The following is a 12,945-nucleotide window of genomic DNA, read 5'->3' on the forward strand; positions in this document are numbered from 1 at the left end:
GTCGCCAGCGTTCGGTCTGCGTACCTCGCCGTCGTCATCACCATCGTCCGAGTCCGAGTCAAAGTCGCTCGCGGGGTATCGGCAGAGCTCGTCGACGAGCAGCCTACAGAAGTCGTCAAGGTCGCAGCGGGAGGGCGAGACGTACGCCTTCTCGGCCTGCGCCACAGCGATCCGGGCCTTGGTCATGGCATAGCGCCGGGCGAGCTCCACGTGGTCCTGCGTCGGCTTGAGCCATCGACCTTCATGCCCCGCATCGTCCACGTACCTGCTCGAGGGCCGCGTAGAGCCGCTGGAGCGTCGCAAGCTCGCCGCTGCTGGCCATGCTTTTTGTTGCGGCCAGCCAATCAGCATCCGCGCTCGATTTCTAGCCAATCCGGTGCGATGCGAACGTCAAGTGCGCGCACTTCAAAATGTATCTTGCCAACCAAATGACCAGCGCCGATGGCATTCGTTTACTCCGGCGCTCTTATCGATGCAAGCTCACACATAGTCGCCATATTACGCGGCGCATTCGTCCTTCTCGCTTACTTGGCCGTCATGCTCTGGCGACTCTGAAGCAGCTCCGACGTCCGCCTACGTGCCACGTCAAAACGCTGCATCTCCGAGCCGCCATACCTCCGCATGGCTTCTTGCCGAGAGAGACGACCGGACGACGCTTCCGAGAAGCGGGGCGGACCCGCGGCCAGGAAGCTATTGTGGCGCGACAAGGACGCAATCCGGTTCACACTAATTGCATCGTCACTTGATACAAACTTGATAGAAAACGGCGGGTACCCATGCGAGCTCTGACGCTCGCGATGCGTCACAGTCATGGTCAATGCCCATGACAAGGGCATTGCTTCCAGGCGCTGGCGTCTCACTACACGACACTTCTAGCATGCAGGAGCTACGAAGCTCAACCATTCGCTCCATCCGCTATACCGGTATCCGCCGTGGGGAGGACAATTTTCCAGTGTCTCGCATTCTTGCCACCGCCATTGCAAGCTGACCGAGAAGGTGTCGTAGTGCGTCGAGGCTTGCTAGGGGGTTGCGGTGCGTGGGCTTGGAGAGGCCGGAGCATTGGCAGCTTCGTCAACTGTCCTCTTTAACAGCGTCTTGAAGCCGGGCATTCGTCTACTGCCTCGCTACTGCCCGCAAACATTGGCCACGGTGGCAATATCTTAGCTCCTTGCAGGTGCAGGACGTCGCAGGCGCCAGCGATGGTGGACATCAACTTCCCGATCACTGGTTGCGTGCGTGTCGAGCGACGGCTGGAATTGTGACGAGCCGCAAGATGCACCTAATGGACGGCTCAGCTGCCCGCGAAGAAAGCTGCTGGGGCATGCAAGGCGTGCTATCGATGGTCCTCTCGATGTCGTCCAACCTCTGATCAATAGATACAAGGAAATATCAAGTTGACACAAGACGATTGTACGTTGAGCCTGCGGCTGCTTACTTTTGCGGCGGGAAGGCCTTGAGCTGCTTCTTGAGGCGCGCCTTCTCCGACTTGAAGACCTGAAGCATCTCGCGCTCTTCGTCCGTGGGCTTGGCGCGGTTGGCCTTGAGTTCGGCGAAGAAGCTCGCTTCCTGTTCACGCGCCTCGTCCAGAGCCTTAAGGATCGACTCGCGGTTCACGGTGGGTTCCGCGGCCGCGACGGGCACGTCTTCAGTTGCCACGACCGGCTCGTCGTCAATGACCGATTGCCTAGGTCCAAGAACCATCGACATATGGCTCATCAGGACAACGAGCTTGCGTACTTCTTTGTCGACGTGATGGCCGTCGAACCGCTGGGGACGCCCTGGCTGGCGCGCCACACCTCATACTCTTCGAGCGTCATGCTCTTGCCCTGCGGCTCCTGGATGGGCAGGAACTGCTTGATGGCGTGCGGAAGGACATCCGGGTCACGGTAGACATAGGCAACGCCACTACATTAAGCCATGATGAGTGCCAATCTCAAAGCACATCAAGGCCGCGTACCCGATGACGCCGGCCATGCCGAGGATCTGGAAGAAGGACGAGTTGTCGGCCGCGCTAGCACCCGGCGGCGGGGACGTCGAGAAGGCGCGCTTCAAGGGCTGCTACATAGTACCATGTTCCATGAGCCCTCGATGTCATGCGGCCAAGAGGCTCGTACGCGGGCGAGGCGAACGGCGCGGGCAAGCGACATGGCTGGGAGGTCGATGGCAAAATGCGCTCTGTGGACAAGCGGTGAGAAAGACATGCATTCCTTTTATCCGGCGCAACCGGATGAAAACACGGTGTGGCTGATAATTTCCCGTCTTTTGTGACCACAATTACCGAGAAAGGCGCCGCGCGACAACACGCACTGGCCGACCACGAGGCTGTGGGCCAACGCCAAACAAAAGGCGGTTGTATCTCTCGTAATACAACGTAAGGCGAGGCCACGCGCCTGCTTGGACGCCGCAGGCGCCGATACAAAATACCGTCTTTCCTGGAAAAGACGGGAAATTGAACAATTTCGCAGAGGCATCGAAGTGCTTCGTCAACGACTGGGATCGGTTGCTTCAACATTGCGCTGTGCTCGTCGTCATTCTTGTTCTGCGTTGGACCAGAATGCGACGTCTGAAATCTGGCATCCACCAGACGACGACCAGAAAATATAATAAAATGTGGCGACGTGCGTACCTTCTCTCTGCTGGACCGACCAAGAGACCCGCGTATCTGTCCGGATACGCCGCCGGGTTGTTCTTCAACCGAACGACGCAGCGACCTTAAAGCGAGGGAGTTGGAGCGGTGCCAAGCACAGGACCTCAAAGAAGTGTCCTTGGATCGCGCCGTTGTCGGTTGCGTGCAGGGCCGTGCGTATCCGGATACAGTCAGAATACTTCATTTCCATACAACCCAAAACTTCCACCGCGGCCAAGGTAGACGCATCATGACCTTGCGTCGGCTCATGGATGGCTAGATGTCGTACGCGTACCTCTTCAAGTACATCATCATTGGCGACACGGGCGTCGGCAAGTCCTGCCTCCTCCTGCAGTTCACGGACAAGCGCTTCCAGCCCGTGCACGACCTGACGATTGGCGTTGAGTTTGGGGCCCGCATGATCAGCATCGACAACAAGCAGATCAAGCTGCAGATCTGGGACACGGCTGGCCAAGAAAGCTTCCGCTCGATCACGCGGTCGTATTATCGTGGCGCGGCCGGCGCGCTCCTCGTCTATGACATTACGCGCCGCGAGACGTTTAACCACCTCACGCGCTGGCTCGAAGAGGCCCGCCAAAACTCCAACTCGAACATGGCCATCATGCTCATTGGCAACAAGTCGGACTTGGAACACCGGCGCGCAGTGAGCTACAAGGAAGGCGAGGTGTTTGCCAAGGAAAACGGCCTCATTTTCTTGGAAACCTCGGCCAAGACGGCCGCCAACGTCGAAGACGTAAGGGCTCCATACTGCACCTCGCTACTAACGAGCGTTGTAGGCCTTTATCAAGACGGCGCAGAAGATCCATGCCAACATCCAGGCCGGCATTTGCGACGTGACGAACGAGGTACTACGCAGCGCCGACGCGAGGTTGTAGCTTATATTTGCATGTGTTTGCCTAGGCGCATGGCATCAAGGTGGGCATGACGGGGTCGGCGGCGCCGTCGGGCTTTGGTGCAGCGGGCGCCAACAACGCCAACAAGGGCGGCTGTTGCTAAGTTATCCTCGCGGGCCGATTTTGCTCGTCGTGGCGTAGATGATCAAACTATCGATGGATTCGTCGTCGCTCCCTTCTCTTCTCCTCCTCCTCCTTGTAATACATGTGATCTCTTCTTGCATGCATGCAGCTGCATGCCCCTCGCGGCCTCCCCAGGACCATGGCGAACGGTCCTCCTGCGACTTTGCGGTTGACGTTTCGGCTGGCCGCGATCTTTGACGTCGTCGAATTTTAATGGTTAATTCGTCCCAACCCCGCTCGCTAGAACACTATCCAATCACGTCTCGGATCAGATGAATTATGGCCAATCCAATGCCGCTGTGGTGGCAAGCGGCCATCTATTTAACCAATCAACGACGCGAGCGGTGGATCTTGGCGATAAAAATAGAGTTCGTACGTTGGGCCGGCGACTTGGGAAATCTCCAGCTCATTTTCGCACTCGAGCGACTACGGTACCAGCAACATGAGCAACCCGTTCGAGGACCCGTCGGTGAAGGCCGCGTCCTACGAGCCCGCGTCCTCGGTAGCGTCATGGAGGATGACCAGCCCGAGGCGACAGCATCTCTGTGCGATAGGTCCCGATGGCAACACCCGTCGTCCCTGCCTCGCCGGCGAGAGGCTCGATTCCGCCGACGAGCCTGCCACCGACAAATCAAGTCGCTGTTCCCATTGCAGGCTCGCCGGCGCCCCATGAGAACCTCATGGAAGAAATGGGCTCCTCGTACGTCGTCGGCGTCGATGCTATCACTCATTCGCTTCTGCGTAGGATCAAGAAGACCAACTCGTCGACCATCTTGCGGGTGATGCAGCTCGGCAACGTGGTCCTCGCGGCTGGAACGATCACGGCCGGTGTCATGTCATGGATCGCGGGCCACGTCACGGATTTCCAGACCTTTATCGCGAGCACGTACATCATGTACGGTCCTTCCATGTGCATGCGCTTGAGTCTCATGCCTGACTAGTCTCTTTGGCTTTCTCTTGCTCGGGTTTGAGCTGCGCACGGACCGCTTGGACGAGATCATGCGTCACAACTTTGGCTTTATGTATGGCTACAAGACGCGCACGATCTTCCTGCTCTTGTAAGCGCATGTTCCTCGACGGGCAGCTCATCGTCCTGTAGCATTGCCATTTGGCCGCTCTCGATGGGCGGGTACTGGCTCACGATCCTCGACGCGGTCTTGCTCTTCCTCAACGCCTTCTTCAACTTCTTCGTCGTCTACCACGTACGTTGTCCATCTCACTCTGCATCTTGAGCCAACGACTATTAATACATGCTGTATCAGCACCCGGCGTTTTCGGGCGACGCGCCACCCGAGTACCAACCCACGACGCTGCCCAAGCTCCCGTTCCGCCCCGGCTCGCCGACCGCGGTCGTGCAGCCCAGCAACAACGTCGTCTAGGAGATCAAAACAAGGTGACGACGCTAGCAATATAAACAATCTATATTTCCCTTGCTTCCTTCGACGCGACCCATCGCTTAGATGATGAGTTCGTCGCCGTTGGTGTGGAAGAAAGCCGAGACAACGACGAAGAAGGTGACGCTCCACGCGAGCGATCGCCGCTGGGGCGTGAACGTCGAGCCGACGGCCGCGGTCGCGCGCTCGTAGAGCGACTTGGGTTTGGGCGGCGCGCGCTGGATGCTCAGCTTGTTCTTCATCGTCGCCGCGCTCGAGCCCAACGCGGCCTTCTGGCTCGCCTTGAGGCGCTCGTAGCGGATGCGCGCGCTCGAGAGCTCCTGGTCGCACATGCGGATCTCAATGTCCATCTCGTTCTTCTCCTTCGAGAGCGCGATCGCCTTCTGGGCAAGCGCCTCAATCTCCGAGAGGACAAACGACGCATGGACGTGGACGCGGGCCGACGTGTCTTCGGCGACGACTTCTTCGACGACCGCGACGGCTTCGACGACGACGTCGGCAGCAGCCTCGTGGGTTTCTTCCGAAGGCGACGCTTCCTCGTCGGCGACGTCGTCAGCGGCAACGGCAGCATCCTCGGTGGCTTCAACAACAACAGCGGCTTCTTCCGCAACGACTTCCTCTGAGGCCGCCTGGACATTGGCTTCCTGCTCGCCGGCAGCGGCTTCTTCAACCACTTCTTCGTTCGTGGTTTCCTTCTCCGTGGTCTCGCCAGCTTCGGTCGCAGCCTCCTCAGCAACTTCGACCTCAGCGACCTCTTCCGTGGCCTCGGCGTCCGTCGTGTCAACCTTGTCCGACGACGGCTCGCCAGCTTCCGTGACATGCTCGTCCTCCGAGGTAGCTTCCACCGTCGCCTCGGCGGTCGCAGGTTCCTCGGCAGCAACCTCTTCGGCGTCTTCGGCGTCTTCGGTCACTTCGGTCTCTTCGACAACAGCGGGCGCCTCGAGGGCAGCGACAACTTCGTCGACGAGGTGGAACCACTTCTTCATGTCGTCGCGGAACAAGGCTGCGATCGGGAACGTGATGACCTTGATGGGCTCCTTTTCTTCGTCGTCTTCGCCGACCGTGATGTGCACGATCGCCTCGCGGGACTGAATGCCATCAAAGACAAACGTGGCCGGGAACTCGCCGGTCCATGCAACCTGGTTCTTGACTTCGTCCGCGGTCTCATCGAGCTCCTCAAAGTCCGGGATCGACTCGGGCTCGACGTGGACCTTGATGAAGGCGTTCTCGACCGTCTCGCCGGCCACCTCGTGGAGCGAGAGGTGCAGAGTGCCCACGGTCTTGGCGAGGCTCTCGCCGTTGTTCTCCGAGTAGGCCGCCTGGATCTCGCGCAGCGTCTGCTGCATCTTGAGCTCGATCTCCTTGCAGCGGTTGACCTTCTCGTTCATGCGCTGGCGCGCGAGGAGGTACTCATGCGACGCGTCTTGGAAGGCCTTGTCCGAGTTCATCGTGACGACTTTGAAAAACGATGAATGGCGACTACACAGCTTTGCGTTATCTTGAACTTTGTATACTGTCGCCCCCGGTATCCGGATGACACACGTGCTAAAAACACCCACTTTTCCCCGAAGTCGTGCACGTTCGATGCCACGCCACGCATTCAATCGCCGCGACCCAAACGCAAGCGCGTCCACCTCTGCACATCATCAGTACCTTGCTATGACCTCGGCGATCGCTCTGTATAGGCTGCCGATACTGATCGACCACCCTCCGATTTGTCTCCCGACGCTCGCCAAAAGGTTGCGTGCAGCTAGTGTCGGGAAGATCGCAATATGTTCCCGAAGCCGTCACGTGGCAGAGGCGAGAAGATCGTCGGCACGAGCAGAGCGTATTAACAACTTTGTCCGAGGGTGCATTGCCCATGCGCTTGTCTCCCGCGTCGTCGCTATGGCAACGTCCCAGTCGCAAGCTCGCGGGATTTGAGGCTATTGAGAGGAAGGATATGGACGACCATCATCCACGTCGGAAATAAAATACGGTCGATATGGGTTTTTCTATGCAATGATATTCGATGCGCGCAAAATCGTGGATCGAGCGACGTGGCATTTTCCATTTGCCCTCGCGTCGCCCCAGTTCCAAGCATGGACGCAGCGTTCAACTGGCCGCCGCTCGAGAGCAACCCAGAGGTCTTCACCAAGTACCTCCTTGCGCTCGGTCTGCCCGGCGACTGGTTTGTGAGCGAAGTCTTTGGGCTCGACGAGGACTGCCTCGGCTTTGTCCCGCGGCCGGTCGCCGCCGTCATTGTGACGTTCGAGTCGCTCAAGAAGCTCGAGACCGACGCGCCGGAAGCAGTGACCGACTACTACATGAAGCAGACGCCCAAGCTCGACTACGCCTGCGGCGTCATCGCGTGCATCCACGCCGTGCTCAACAATCTCGACAAGCTGCAGCTGGTCGAACACTCGATTTTGGCCAAGTTTTACGACGCGACCAAGGCGCAGACACCGGCGGACCGCGCGCTCACGCTCGAGACGATGCGCGAGTTCCAAGAAGTTCACAAAGCGCACGCGAACGAAGGCCAGACGGACCAGGCGGCCAACGGCGACGACGTCAAGCACCACTTTATCGCGTTTGTCCGCAACAGCCGCGGGCAATTGGTCGAGCTCGATGGGATGAAGAAGAGTGCGCTGGTCGTCGACGACGCGTGCAGCGACCTCCTTCTCGGGGCCGCCAATGTTCTCCAGGCCCGCGTCGCCGAGGGCTACTACAGCGAGAGCCTCGCGGTGCTCACGCTGAGCAAGGTCCCGCTCGACTAGTAATGTCAATGGCTCATTTCTAAATACCATTGGTATCGTGCAACTCTGGGCACACCCTCGTACACGGCAACAAATGCTACTCATGTGGGGGGTGCGCACTCGCGGGCTCAGCTTCACCCAAGCACTAGCAACGCCCAGAGAACAAGACATCTCCAGAGCACTGTCTATATCATTCTCGCCAAATAGAATAAAAGTGATTCCCTAGTTTCTCCCAATCTGCGAGAAATTGCGGGCCGTCAATGATCTGCCGTGCAGTCGAACAGGTAAGCCATGCCTAGGACCGCTAAAACTACTGACCCTTGGCCGTGCGATTTTCAATTGAAGGACGCTTCAAGGAGCCAACTACCGATACGCAACGCATCCTCTTGGCAAGAGGATGGCCATGACGTTGTCTTGCGTCTAGAGGCGCTTGGAATGCGGGTTGACCACGCGCGCTTGCATCAGCAACATTCGTGGTGGCCCTGTCGCTCTGGGCGTATCGCCACGGCGAGCTTCGGCTTTGCCATTCAGAGGTGAAATAAGATGTGGTTGGCAGCGCTTGTTGTGGCGCGTTCGTGGCGGTTGCGCTGGGGCCTTTTGGTGGCGATCTTGGCGGCGGTCGATGATTGGTCAAAATCCTCGGCCACTCAAAACCAATATTTCCGTATCCGGCAGCATTATCCGAAACGGTCCATCCAATCACTCTGCCTTTTGGACAAGATGACAACGATGGAGGTGGCCGACGAGGTCAAGACGCTCGTGGAGACGACGGAGACGCTGGAGCTCGTCACCGTCGATGGCGCCAATGACGCCAAGCTCGTGCGCGTCAAGTGCTCGGCGACGGGCCACGAGATGCCGCCGCGTGTCGACGTCATCACCGCGCACCTCAACTCCAAGCGCTACATGAAGGCGACCGAGTGGTATAGCTTTGACTTTGCGCAGTACGAGCCGTACATTGTGAGCCACCGGCGCAAGCCCAAGTGCCTCTACTGCAACGTGACGGGCCTCGTCCTCAACAAGATCCCGTCCGAGATCGAAAAGCACATGAAGGGCAAGAAGTTCCTCCGCCTCAAGGAAGACGTCAAGTTCTTGGACGACGCCGAAGCCGACAAGGGCGATGTACGTTGTGCATCTCGCTTGCATTGCGTTTGCTCATGCGACGTGTAGGACGACTTTGACGCCAACAAGTTTGAGTTTTTCAACCGCCAAATCGTCGACTCGGACGCTGACGACGACGACGACGAGGGAGCTTCGAAGAAGCGCAAGGCCGCGGACGAAGGCATTGGTGAAGAGTTTTACGAAGGCCTGCCGCCCGTCAGCGACGACGAGGAAGACAACGACGAGGATGATGATGACGATGACAATGAGGAGGAGAAAGTAACCAAGATCGCCACAAAGCCGTCGATCAAGGCCAAGGCATCGGCTGCCAAGCCCGCTGCCAAGGGCTTCCAAAAGGTCACGAGCAAGCCCGCGCCCAAGAAAGTATCAATAAATCTTCCTTGGGCGATCACGGTCTCATGTCATGACGCTTATGTAGGCCGCCCCTGCCAAGCGCCAGAAGAAGTAAAAGTAAAAAACCTAGTAATAAGAACTGAGCTCCTAATCTACTGCGCTACGTGCACGCACGTTTTAATGTCGTGGCGTCCGAGCGGCCACGCAGAAGGCACGCGACGATCCTGGCTTGGAAATAACGCATCCCATCGGCGGTAAACCGTTTAACTTCACGCGGTTGCGTATAACGCATTGCATTTTACGTGGGTTTGACGCCACCACAACGCCAAACTCGACGCCATCCGATACCAGTATGACGGACATTCGAGCCGAGCCGTGCTTCCGGTCGGCGCTCTTGTGGGGCATTGCGACAGGCGCCGGCATCGGCTTCCACCGCTTCCGCATCACCAAGCAGGTCAAGACGGCCTGCGACTACGCGCTCTACTCGTTCGTTGGCGTCGCCGGCGCGTCGTGGTGCGTCACCCACATTGCACTTGGTCGATCCTCACGCTATCGTAGGGTCGTGTGCCGCGCCGCGCAGGCCGAGAAGCTCAAGCAGCAGCAGCGCATCCTCGACACGATGAACCTTCCGGAAGAGAAGCGCCCGACGCAGTACTTTCGGTCCGAAGTCGTGCCTGAGGCCAAAGAGCAATAAGAACACGCTTGCTCTTCCTACATCTGTAGCTTGTCGCCTCGTTGCTACACGTTCGCACCACGCCCTACTCGTCAGCTAGCACGCGCTGTCTCAATCTATGGGTCCGACGTTGCGTGTGGCGACTCGCCTGGTCGGTAAATCGGCGATTCTCGATGGTCCTTGCATTTTGCCACGTAGGCTCCATCACGCTGTACAAGTTGCGGCATACCAGCGTCATGCAGGATTCTCGGTTCATTACATGTTAAAAGAGCAGTGGCATCTCTTCAGCCTCGGCCTCCTCGTCGTCGTCGTCGATGTCGCCGCTCTTGGCCTTCTTCTTCCGCGCCGCTTCCTTGGCCAAGATGGTCGAGACCATCTCGGCAATGTTGGCGTCTAAGGACATACCATATGAATACAGTCGAGTGAAGAAGCGGCCGATCGTACTCAGTGGGCGCGCTGCCGACGAGAGCGCGAGGTCCACGAGGTTCCGCCGGACCTTTTCCTCGTTCTTGAATTTGATTTTGAGCTCTTGCCGCGTCCGGTTGGGGAAGAGCGTCGACATGAGCGTAAAGTCGGCGCCGACTTGGCTCAGCGCATAGTAAAACTGCGCCGTCTCCGAGTGCGGCCAGCGCTTGGACGTGCGCCGACCCACCAAGTACCCTACAAGAAACGTAGTAAGTCTGTCTCCCCACACTAGGAGGAGGAAATACCGCCGCCCGATTGACGGCGCTTCTTCTTCTCTTCGTCGTCGTCCTGCTCGCTGTCGTGGTTGACGTTGAGCTCGTCTTCGTGGATCGTCAAGCTGCTTTCAATGACGACGATGCGGCCATCGACAAACTCAACCCGGGGACCGCTCCTAAATGACGAGAAGTAATGACAGAGTACCCTGCGACTAGCCGTACGCCGGTGCAGGGCGGGCCTCGTTACGGGCTTGGCGGCCGGTTCCCTCGTCGTCGTGCTCATCATCCTAGAGAAGCATGAGACGACGTATGGACAGTAGTGACACCTCGTCGTCGGCGTCGTCGCGCACGCCCCGGGGCACAGTCATCGCGAGCTCGCCCATGGTCATCTTTGAGAGCGCTACTTCGGCCGCGAGCTCGTCTTCCGACTCGAGCACATCTTCCGGTGCCATCTTGGCGACGGTCTTGCGCTTGGCCTTGTTCTTTGGCTACTTCCATCGTGTTGAGGCTGGTTCGATGAGACAGGTAGCGCTTACCTGGACTTCGTCGTCCTCGAGGAGCGCGCGCGCATAGTCGAGCACCCGCTGGGACGCAGGGACCTACGTGAACGCTGCGTTATTGCGATCCATGAAGCAGACAAGACGTACGATGGCCAAGGGCTTGGGCACTCGTCTCGACGTCTTCCGGCCTCGGCGCGCGATCGACGCCTGCAGGCAGTAGTCACAGTTCACTCAGATCCAGACATCGACAGGAACGTACAGCGATCGGCGCATCTTCGTCGTCGTCGTCGTAGTTGAAGTCCGCCGCGTCATCCATATCGTCGTCGTCGACGACTTCAAAGAAGTGGGCATGGCCGCTGTCGCTGTGGTCGTCGTCGATGACCTCGTCCTCAACGGGCGACGCCGGGCGCTTCGGTCGCTTGGCCTACGCGTGATCAGCATGACTCTTCTGCTTTTCACGACAACGGCCGCTGCATACCTTGGGCTCGTCCGACGACGGCTGTGCTTTTGCCTTCTTGGCCTTCTTTTGCGTTTCAACACGAGGGGCCGCGACGCGCACGGGCTCTGGCGCCGCCACCATGGGCTTGGTCAAGCTGCGGAGGCGCATGGACGCGGGTGCGTTCGGCGCGTCGGTCGATGCCATTGCTTTCGCGACCGTCGCGGTCTTGGTCGTCTTGGCCTTCTTGGAGGACTTGGCTTTCTTGGCCGACTTGTCCGATCTGGCTGATTTGGCCGACTTGGACTTCTTCGTTGTCGGCGAGTTTGTGCTGACGTCCGCCGGCAATTCGAGAGCTGCTGGCTTGGCGACAGGCGTTGATGGCTTGGACACGGGCGTCGACGGCTTGGACACGGGGGTTCCGGGCTTCAAGACGGGGGTTGCTGGCTTCAAGACGGGGGTTGCCGGCTTTTGGACAGGAGTACCCGGCTTTTGGACAGGCGTAGGCTTCTCCACCCGTGTTCCTGGCTTCTGCGTGCCGGGTTTCTGCACGGGTGTTCCTGGTGCCAACACTGGCGTCGCCGGCGTGGGCTACAGTCATCGTTCAACGTGGTTCGACACTATTTGAAGAAAGACGTACAGATTTCGCAGGTGCGACACGGGACGGCTCCGATCCCACCGATGGGATCACGATCGGGACCTAGAGCCACAACCGTGTTAGCACTGGTGCTCAATAGCGTAGATCGTACCGGCCGGCGTGGCGCTGCCGTGCGGGCGGGTCCTCTCGGGCTACTGCCAACACCAAATGAGCTGCCAGGTGTAAAGGCGCCGCCGGCGAGGATGCGCGTCGGGCCTTTCGCGGCTGGCGGCGGGACCACGGGTGTCGGCGCAGGCGTAGCGACGGGAGATGGTTTCTCGTGCGACGCTTCAGTAGCGGCCTTTGGCGTTGCAATCGAGTTGGACCGCGACCGCGTCTCGGGCACGGGCGAGTCCGTGGCCGTCGCTGGTGTTGCCGGCTTGGGTTGCGACGCCGGTGCTACGATAACGCTGCAGCGATGGCGCCGACGAGTACGAGGACGTACCTTGCGACGACTTGGGCCGAGGCCCGATCGAGACGCGCGTCGGCTTGCGCGCGCCCTTGGGCTTCAAGAGCGGGACGCGCTGGGACGATGCCATGGTCGGGCCTTGCTCCCGATTGGTGGTCTCGGGTTATCATTGGCTAAAAGTCAGGGCGCCATCTGATTGGCGGTCCGAATTCGGTTCAAAATCGCGGCGCCATCTCCCGACCATGTTGACAGGCTCGTCGGTTGTCCTGCTTTAGTCGATACTAGCTACTAACGTTAGTACTGCAATGTGTCCTCATTGACTAAACTCTGGGTCTCGTTCGATGACCGCAAGCGCGCATGGAAGAG

The 12,945-nt window shown here is 58.9% G+C and overlaps 9 protein-coding genes across 9 annotated transcripts; 5 read left to right on the forward strand and 4 right to left on the reverse strand.

Annotated features, from left to right (window-relative positions):
* Positions 1–524: 524 nt before the first annotated feature.
* SDRG_00691 (hypothetical protein) lies at positions 525–812 on the reverse strand (the record flags this gene model as incomplete). The annotated part of the gene is made up of 3 exons (XM_008606179.1): positions 525–573; positions 616–726; positions 775–812. The coding sequence occupies 3 exons, from the start codon at positions 810–812 to the stop codon at positions 525–527; spliced, it is 198 nt and encodes a 65-aa protein (XP_008604401.1).
* A 619-nt stretch (positions 813–1,431) lies between these two features.
* Positions 1,432–2,147, reverse strand: SDRG_00692 (hypothetical protein; the record flags this gene model as incomplete). The annotated part of the gene is made up of 4 exons (XM_008606180.1): positions 1,432–1,684; positions 1,738–1,905; positions 1,958–2,058; positions 2,115–2,147. 4 exons carry the CDS (start codon positions 2,145–2,147, stop codon positions 1,432–1,434), a joined length of 555 nt encoding a protein of 184 aa, XP_008604402.1.
* Positions 2,148–2,549: 402 nt separating this feature from the next.
* SDRG_00693 (Ras-like protein Rab-2-B) lies at positions 2,550–3,763 on the forward strand. Its single transcript, XM_008606181.1, has 4 exons — positions 2,550–2,865; positions 2,907–3,380; positions 3,424–3,492; positions 3,548–3,763. The coding sequence occupies exons 2-4, from the start codon at positions 2,907–2,909 to the stop codon at positions 3,641–3,643; spliced, it is 639 nt and encodes a 212-aa protein (XP_008604403.1). The 5' UTR covers positions 2,550–2,865; the 3' UTR covers positions 3,644–3,763.
* A 284-nt stretch (positions 3,764–4,047) lies between these two features.
* SDRG_00694 (hypothetical protein) lies at positions 4,048–5,106 on the forward strand. Its single transcript, XM_008606182.1, has 6 exons — positions 4,048–4,165; positions 4,218–4,363; positions 4,409–4,558; positions 4,605–4,721; positions 4,763–4,865; positions 4,926–5,106. The coding sequence occupies exons 1-6, from the start codon at positions 4,106–4,108 to the stop codon at positions 5,040–5,042; spliced, it is 693 nt and encodes a 230-aa protein (XP_008604404.1). The 5' UTR covers positions 4,048–4,105; the 3' UTR covers positions 5,043–5,106.
* Positions 5,107–5,119: 13 nt separating this feature from the next.
* SDRG_00695 (hypothetical protein) lies at positions 5,120–6,505 on the reverse strand (the record flags this gene model as incomplete). Its single annotated transcript, XM_008606183.1, has 1 exon — positions 5,120–6,505. The coding sequence occupies one exon, from the start codon at positions 6,503–6,505 to the stop codon at positions 5,120–5,122; it is 1,386 nt and encodes a 461-aa protein (XP_008604405.1).
* Positions 6,506–7,138: 633 nt separating this feature from the next.
* On the forward strand, positions 7,139–7,813 carry SDRG_00696 (hypothetical protein; the record flags this gene model as incomplete). The annotated part of the gene is made up of 1 exon (XM_008606184.1): positions 7,139–7,813. One exon carries the CDS (start codon positions 7,139–7,141, stop codon positions 7,811–7,813), a length of 675 nt encoding a protein of 224 aa, XP_008604406.1.
* A 667-nt stretch (positions 7,814–8,480) lies between these two features.
* Positions 8,481–9,413, forward strand: SDRG_00697 (hypothetical protein). Its single transcript, XM_008606185.1, has 3 exons — positions 8,481–8,911; positions 8,960–9,274; positions 9,330–9,413. Exons 1-3 carry the CDS (start codon positions 8,513–8,515, stop codon positions 9,357–9,359), a joined length of 744 nt encoding a protein of 247 aa, XP_008604407.1. The 5' UTR covers positions 8,481–8,512; the 3' UTR covers positions 9,360–9,413.
* A 127-nt stretch (positions 9,414–9,540) lies between these two features.
* SDRG_00698 (hypothetical protein) lies at positions 9,541–9,994 on the forward strand. The gene is made up of 2 exons (XM_008606186.1): positions 9,541–9,757; positions 9,803–9,994. The coding sequence occupies exons 1-2, from the start codon at positions 9,597–9,599 to the stop codon at positions 9,936–9,938; spliced, it is 297 nt and encodes a 98-aa protein (XP_008604408.1). The 5' UTR covers positions 9,541–9,596; the 3' UTR covers positions 9,939–9,994.
* A 127-nt stretch (positions 9,995–10,121) lies between these two features.
* On the reverse strand, positions 10,122–12,734 carry SDRG_00699 (hypothetical protein). Its single transcript, XM_008606187.1, has 12 exons — positions 12,616–12,734; positions 12,283–12,569; positions 12,174–12,233; positions 11,576–12,124; positions 11,357–11,521; positions 11,245–11,304; positions 11,134–11,196; positions 10,924–11,085; positions 10,820–10,884; positions 10,628–10,773; positions 10,362–10,577; positions 10,122–10,310 (listed from the first exon to the last, which is right to left on the reverse strand). The coding sequence occupies exons 1-12, from the start codon at positions 12,707–12,709 to the stop codon at positions 10,180–10,182; spliced, it is 1,998 nt and encodes a 665-aa protein (XP_008604409.1). The 5' UTR covers positions 12,710–12,734; the 3' UTR covers positions 10,122–10,179.
* Between the last annotated feature and the right edge of the window lie 211 nt (positions 12,735–12,945).

The sequence above is a fragment of the Saprolegnia diclina genome, assembly GCF_000281045.1.
Source record: "Saprolegnia diclina VS20 unplaced genomic scaffold supercont1.2, whole genome shotgun sequence".
NCBI classification, from domain to species: domain Eukaryota; phylum Oomycota; class Saprolegniomycetes; order Saprolegniales; family Saprolegniaceae; genus Saprolegnia; species Saprolegnia diclina.

What these genes read in the sequence shown, in the direction of transcription:
- SDRG_00694 (XM_008606182.1), top strand. Translation starts at nt 4,106, where the DNA reads ATGAGCAACCCGTTCGAGGACCCGTCGGTGAAGGCCGCGTCCTACGAG. An exon ending in CCTACGAGCCCGCGTCCTCG is followed by an intron (nt 4,166 to 4,217) that starts GTAGCGTCATGG and finishes TCTGTGCGATAG; the next exon opens with GTCCCGATGGCAACACCCGT. An exon ending in ATGGAAGAAATGGGCTCCTC is followed by an intron (nt 4,364 to 4,408) that starts GTACGTCGTCGG and finishes GCTTCTGCGTAG; the next exon opens with GATCAAGAAGACCAACTCGT.
- SDRG_00693 (XM_008606181.1), top strand. Translation starts at nt 2,907, where the DNA reads ATGTCGTACGCGTACCTCTTCAAGTACATCATCATTGGCGACACGGGC. An exon ending in CGGCCGCCAACGTCGAAGAC is followed by an intron (nt 3,381 to 3,423) that starts GTAAGGGCTCCA and finishes CGAGCGTTGTAG; the next exon opens with GCCTTTATCAAGACGGCGCA. An exon ending in TTTGCGACGTGACGAACGAG is followed by an intron (nt 3,493 to 3,547) that starts GTACTACGCAGC and finishes GTGTTTGCCTAG; the next exon opens with GCGCATGGCATCAAGGTGGG.
- SDRG_00699 (XM_008606187.1), bottom strand. Translation starts at nt 12,709, where the DNA reads ATGGCATCGTCCCAGCGCGTCCCGCTCTTGAAGCCCAAGGGCGCGCGC. An exon ending in ACGAAGATGCGCCGATCGCT is followed by an intron (nt 11,305 to 11,356) that starts GTACGTTCCTGT and finishes TACTGCCTGCAG; the next exon opens with GCGTCGATCGCGCGCCGAGG. An exon ending in TCGAGGACGACGAAGTCCAG is followed by an intron (nt 11,086 to 11,133) that starts GTAAGCGCTACC and finishes CGATGGAAGTAG; the next exon opens with CCAAAGAACAAGGCCAAGCG.
- SDRG_00698 (XM_008606186.1), top strand. Translation starts at nt 9,597, where the DNA reads ATGACGGACATTCGAGCCGAGCCGTGCTTCCGGTCGGCGCTCTTGTGG. An exon ending in GGCGTCGCCGGCGCGTCGTG is followed by an intron (nt 9,758 to 9,802) that starts GTGCGTCACCCA and finishes ACGCTATCGTAG; the next exon opens with GGTCGTGTGCCGCGCCGCGC.
- SDRG_00697 (XM_008606185.1), top strand. Translation starts at nt 8,513, where the DNA reads ATGACAACGATGGAGGTGGCCGACGAGGTCAAGACGCTCGTGGAGACG. An exon ending in CCGAAGCCGACAAGGGCGAT is followed by an intron (nt 8,912 to 8,959) that starts GTACGTTGTGCA and finishes TGCGACGTGTAG; the next exon opens with GACGACTTTGACGCCAACAA. An exon ending in GCAAGCCCGCGCCCAAGAAA is followed by an intron (nt 9,275 to 9,329) that starts GTATCAATAAAT and finishes ACGCTTATGTAG; the next exon opens with GCCGCCCCTGCCAAGCGCCA.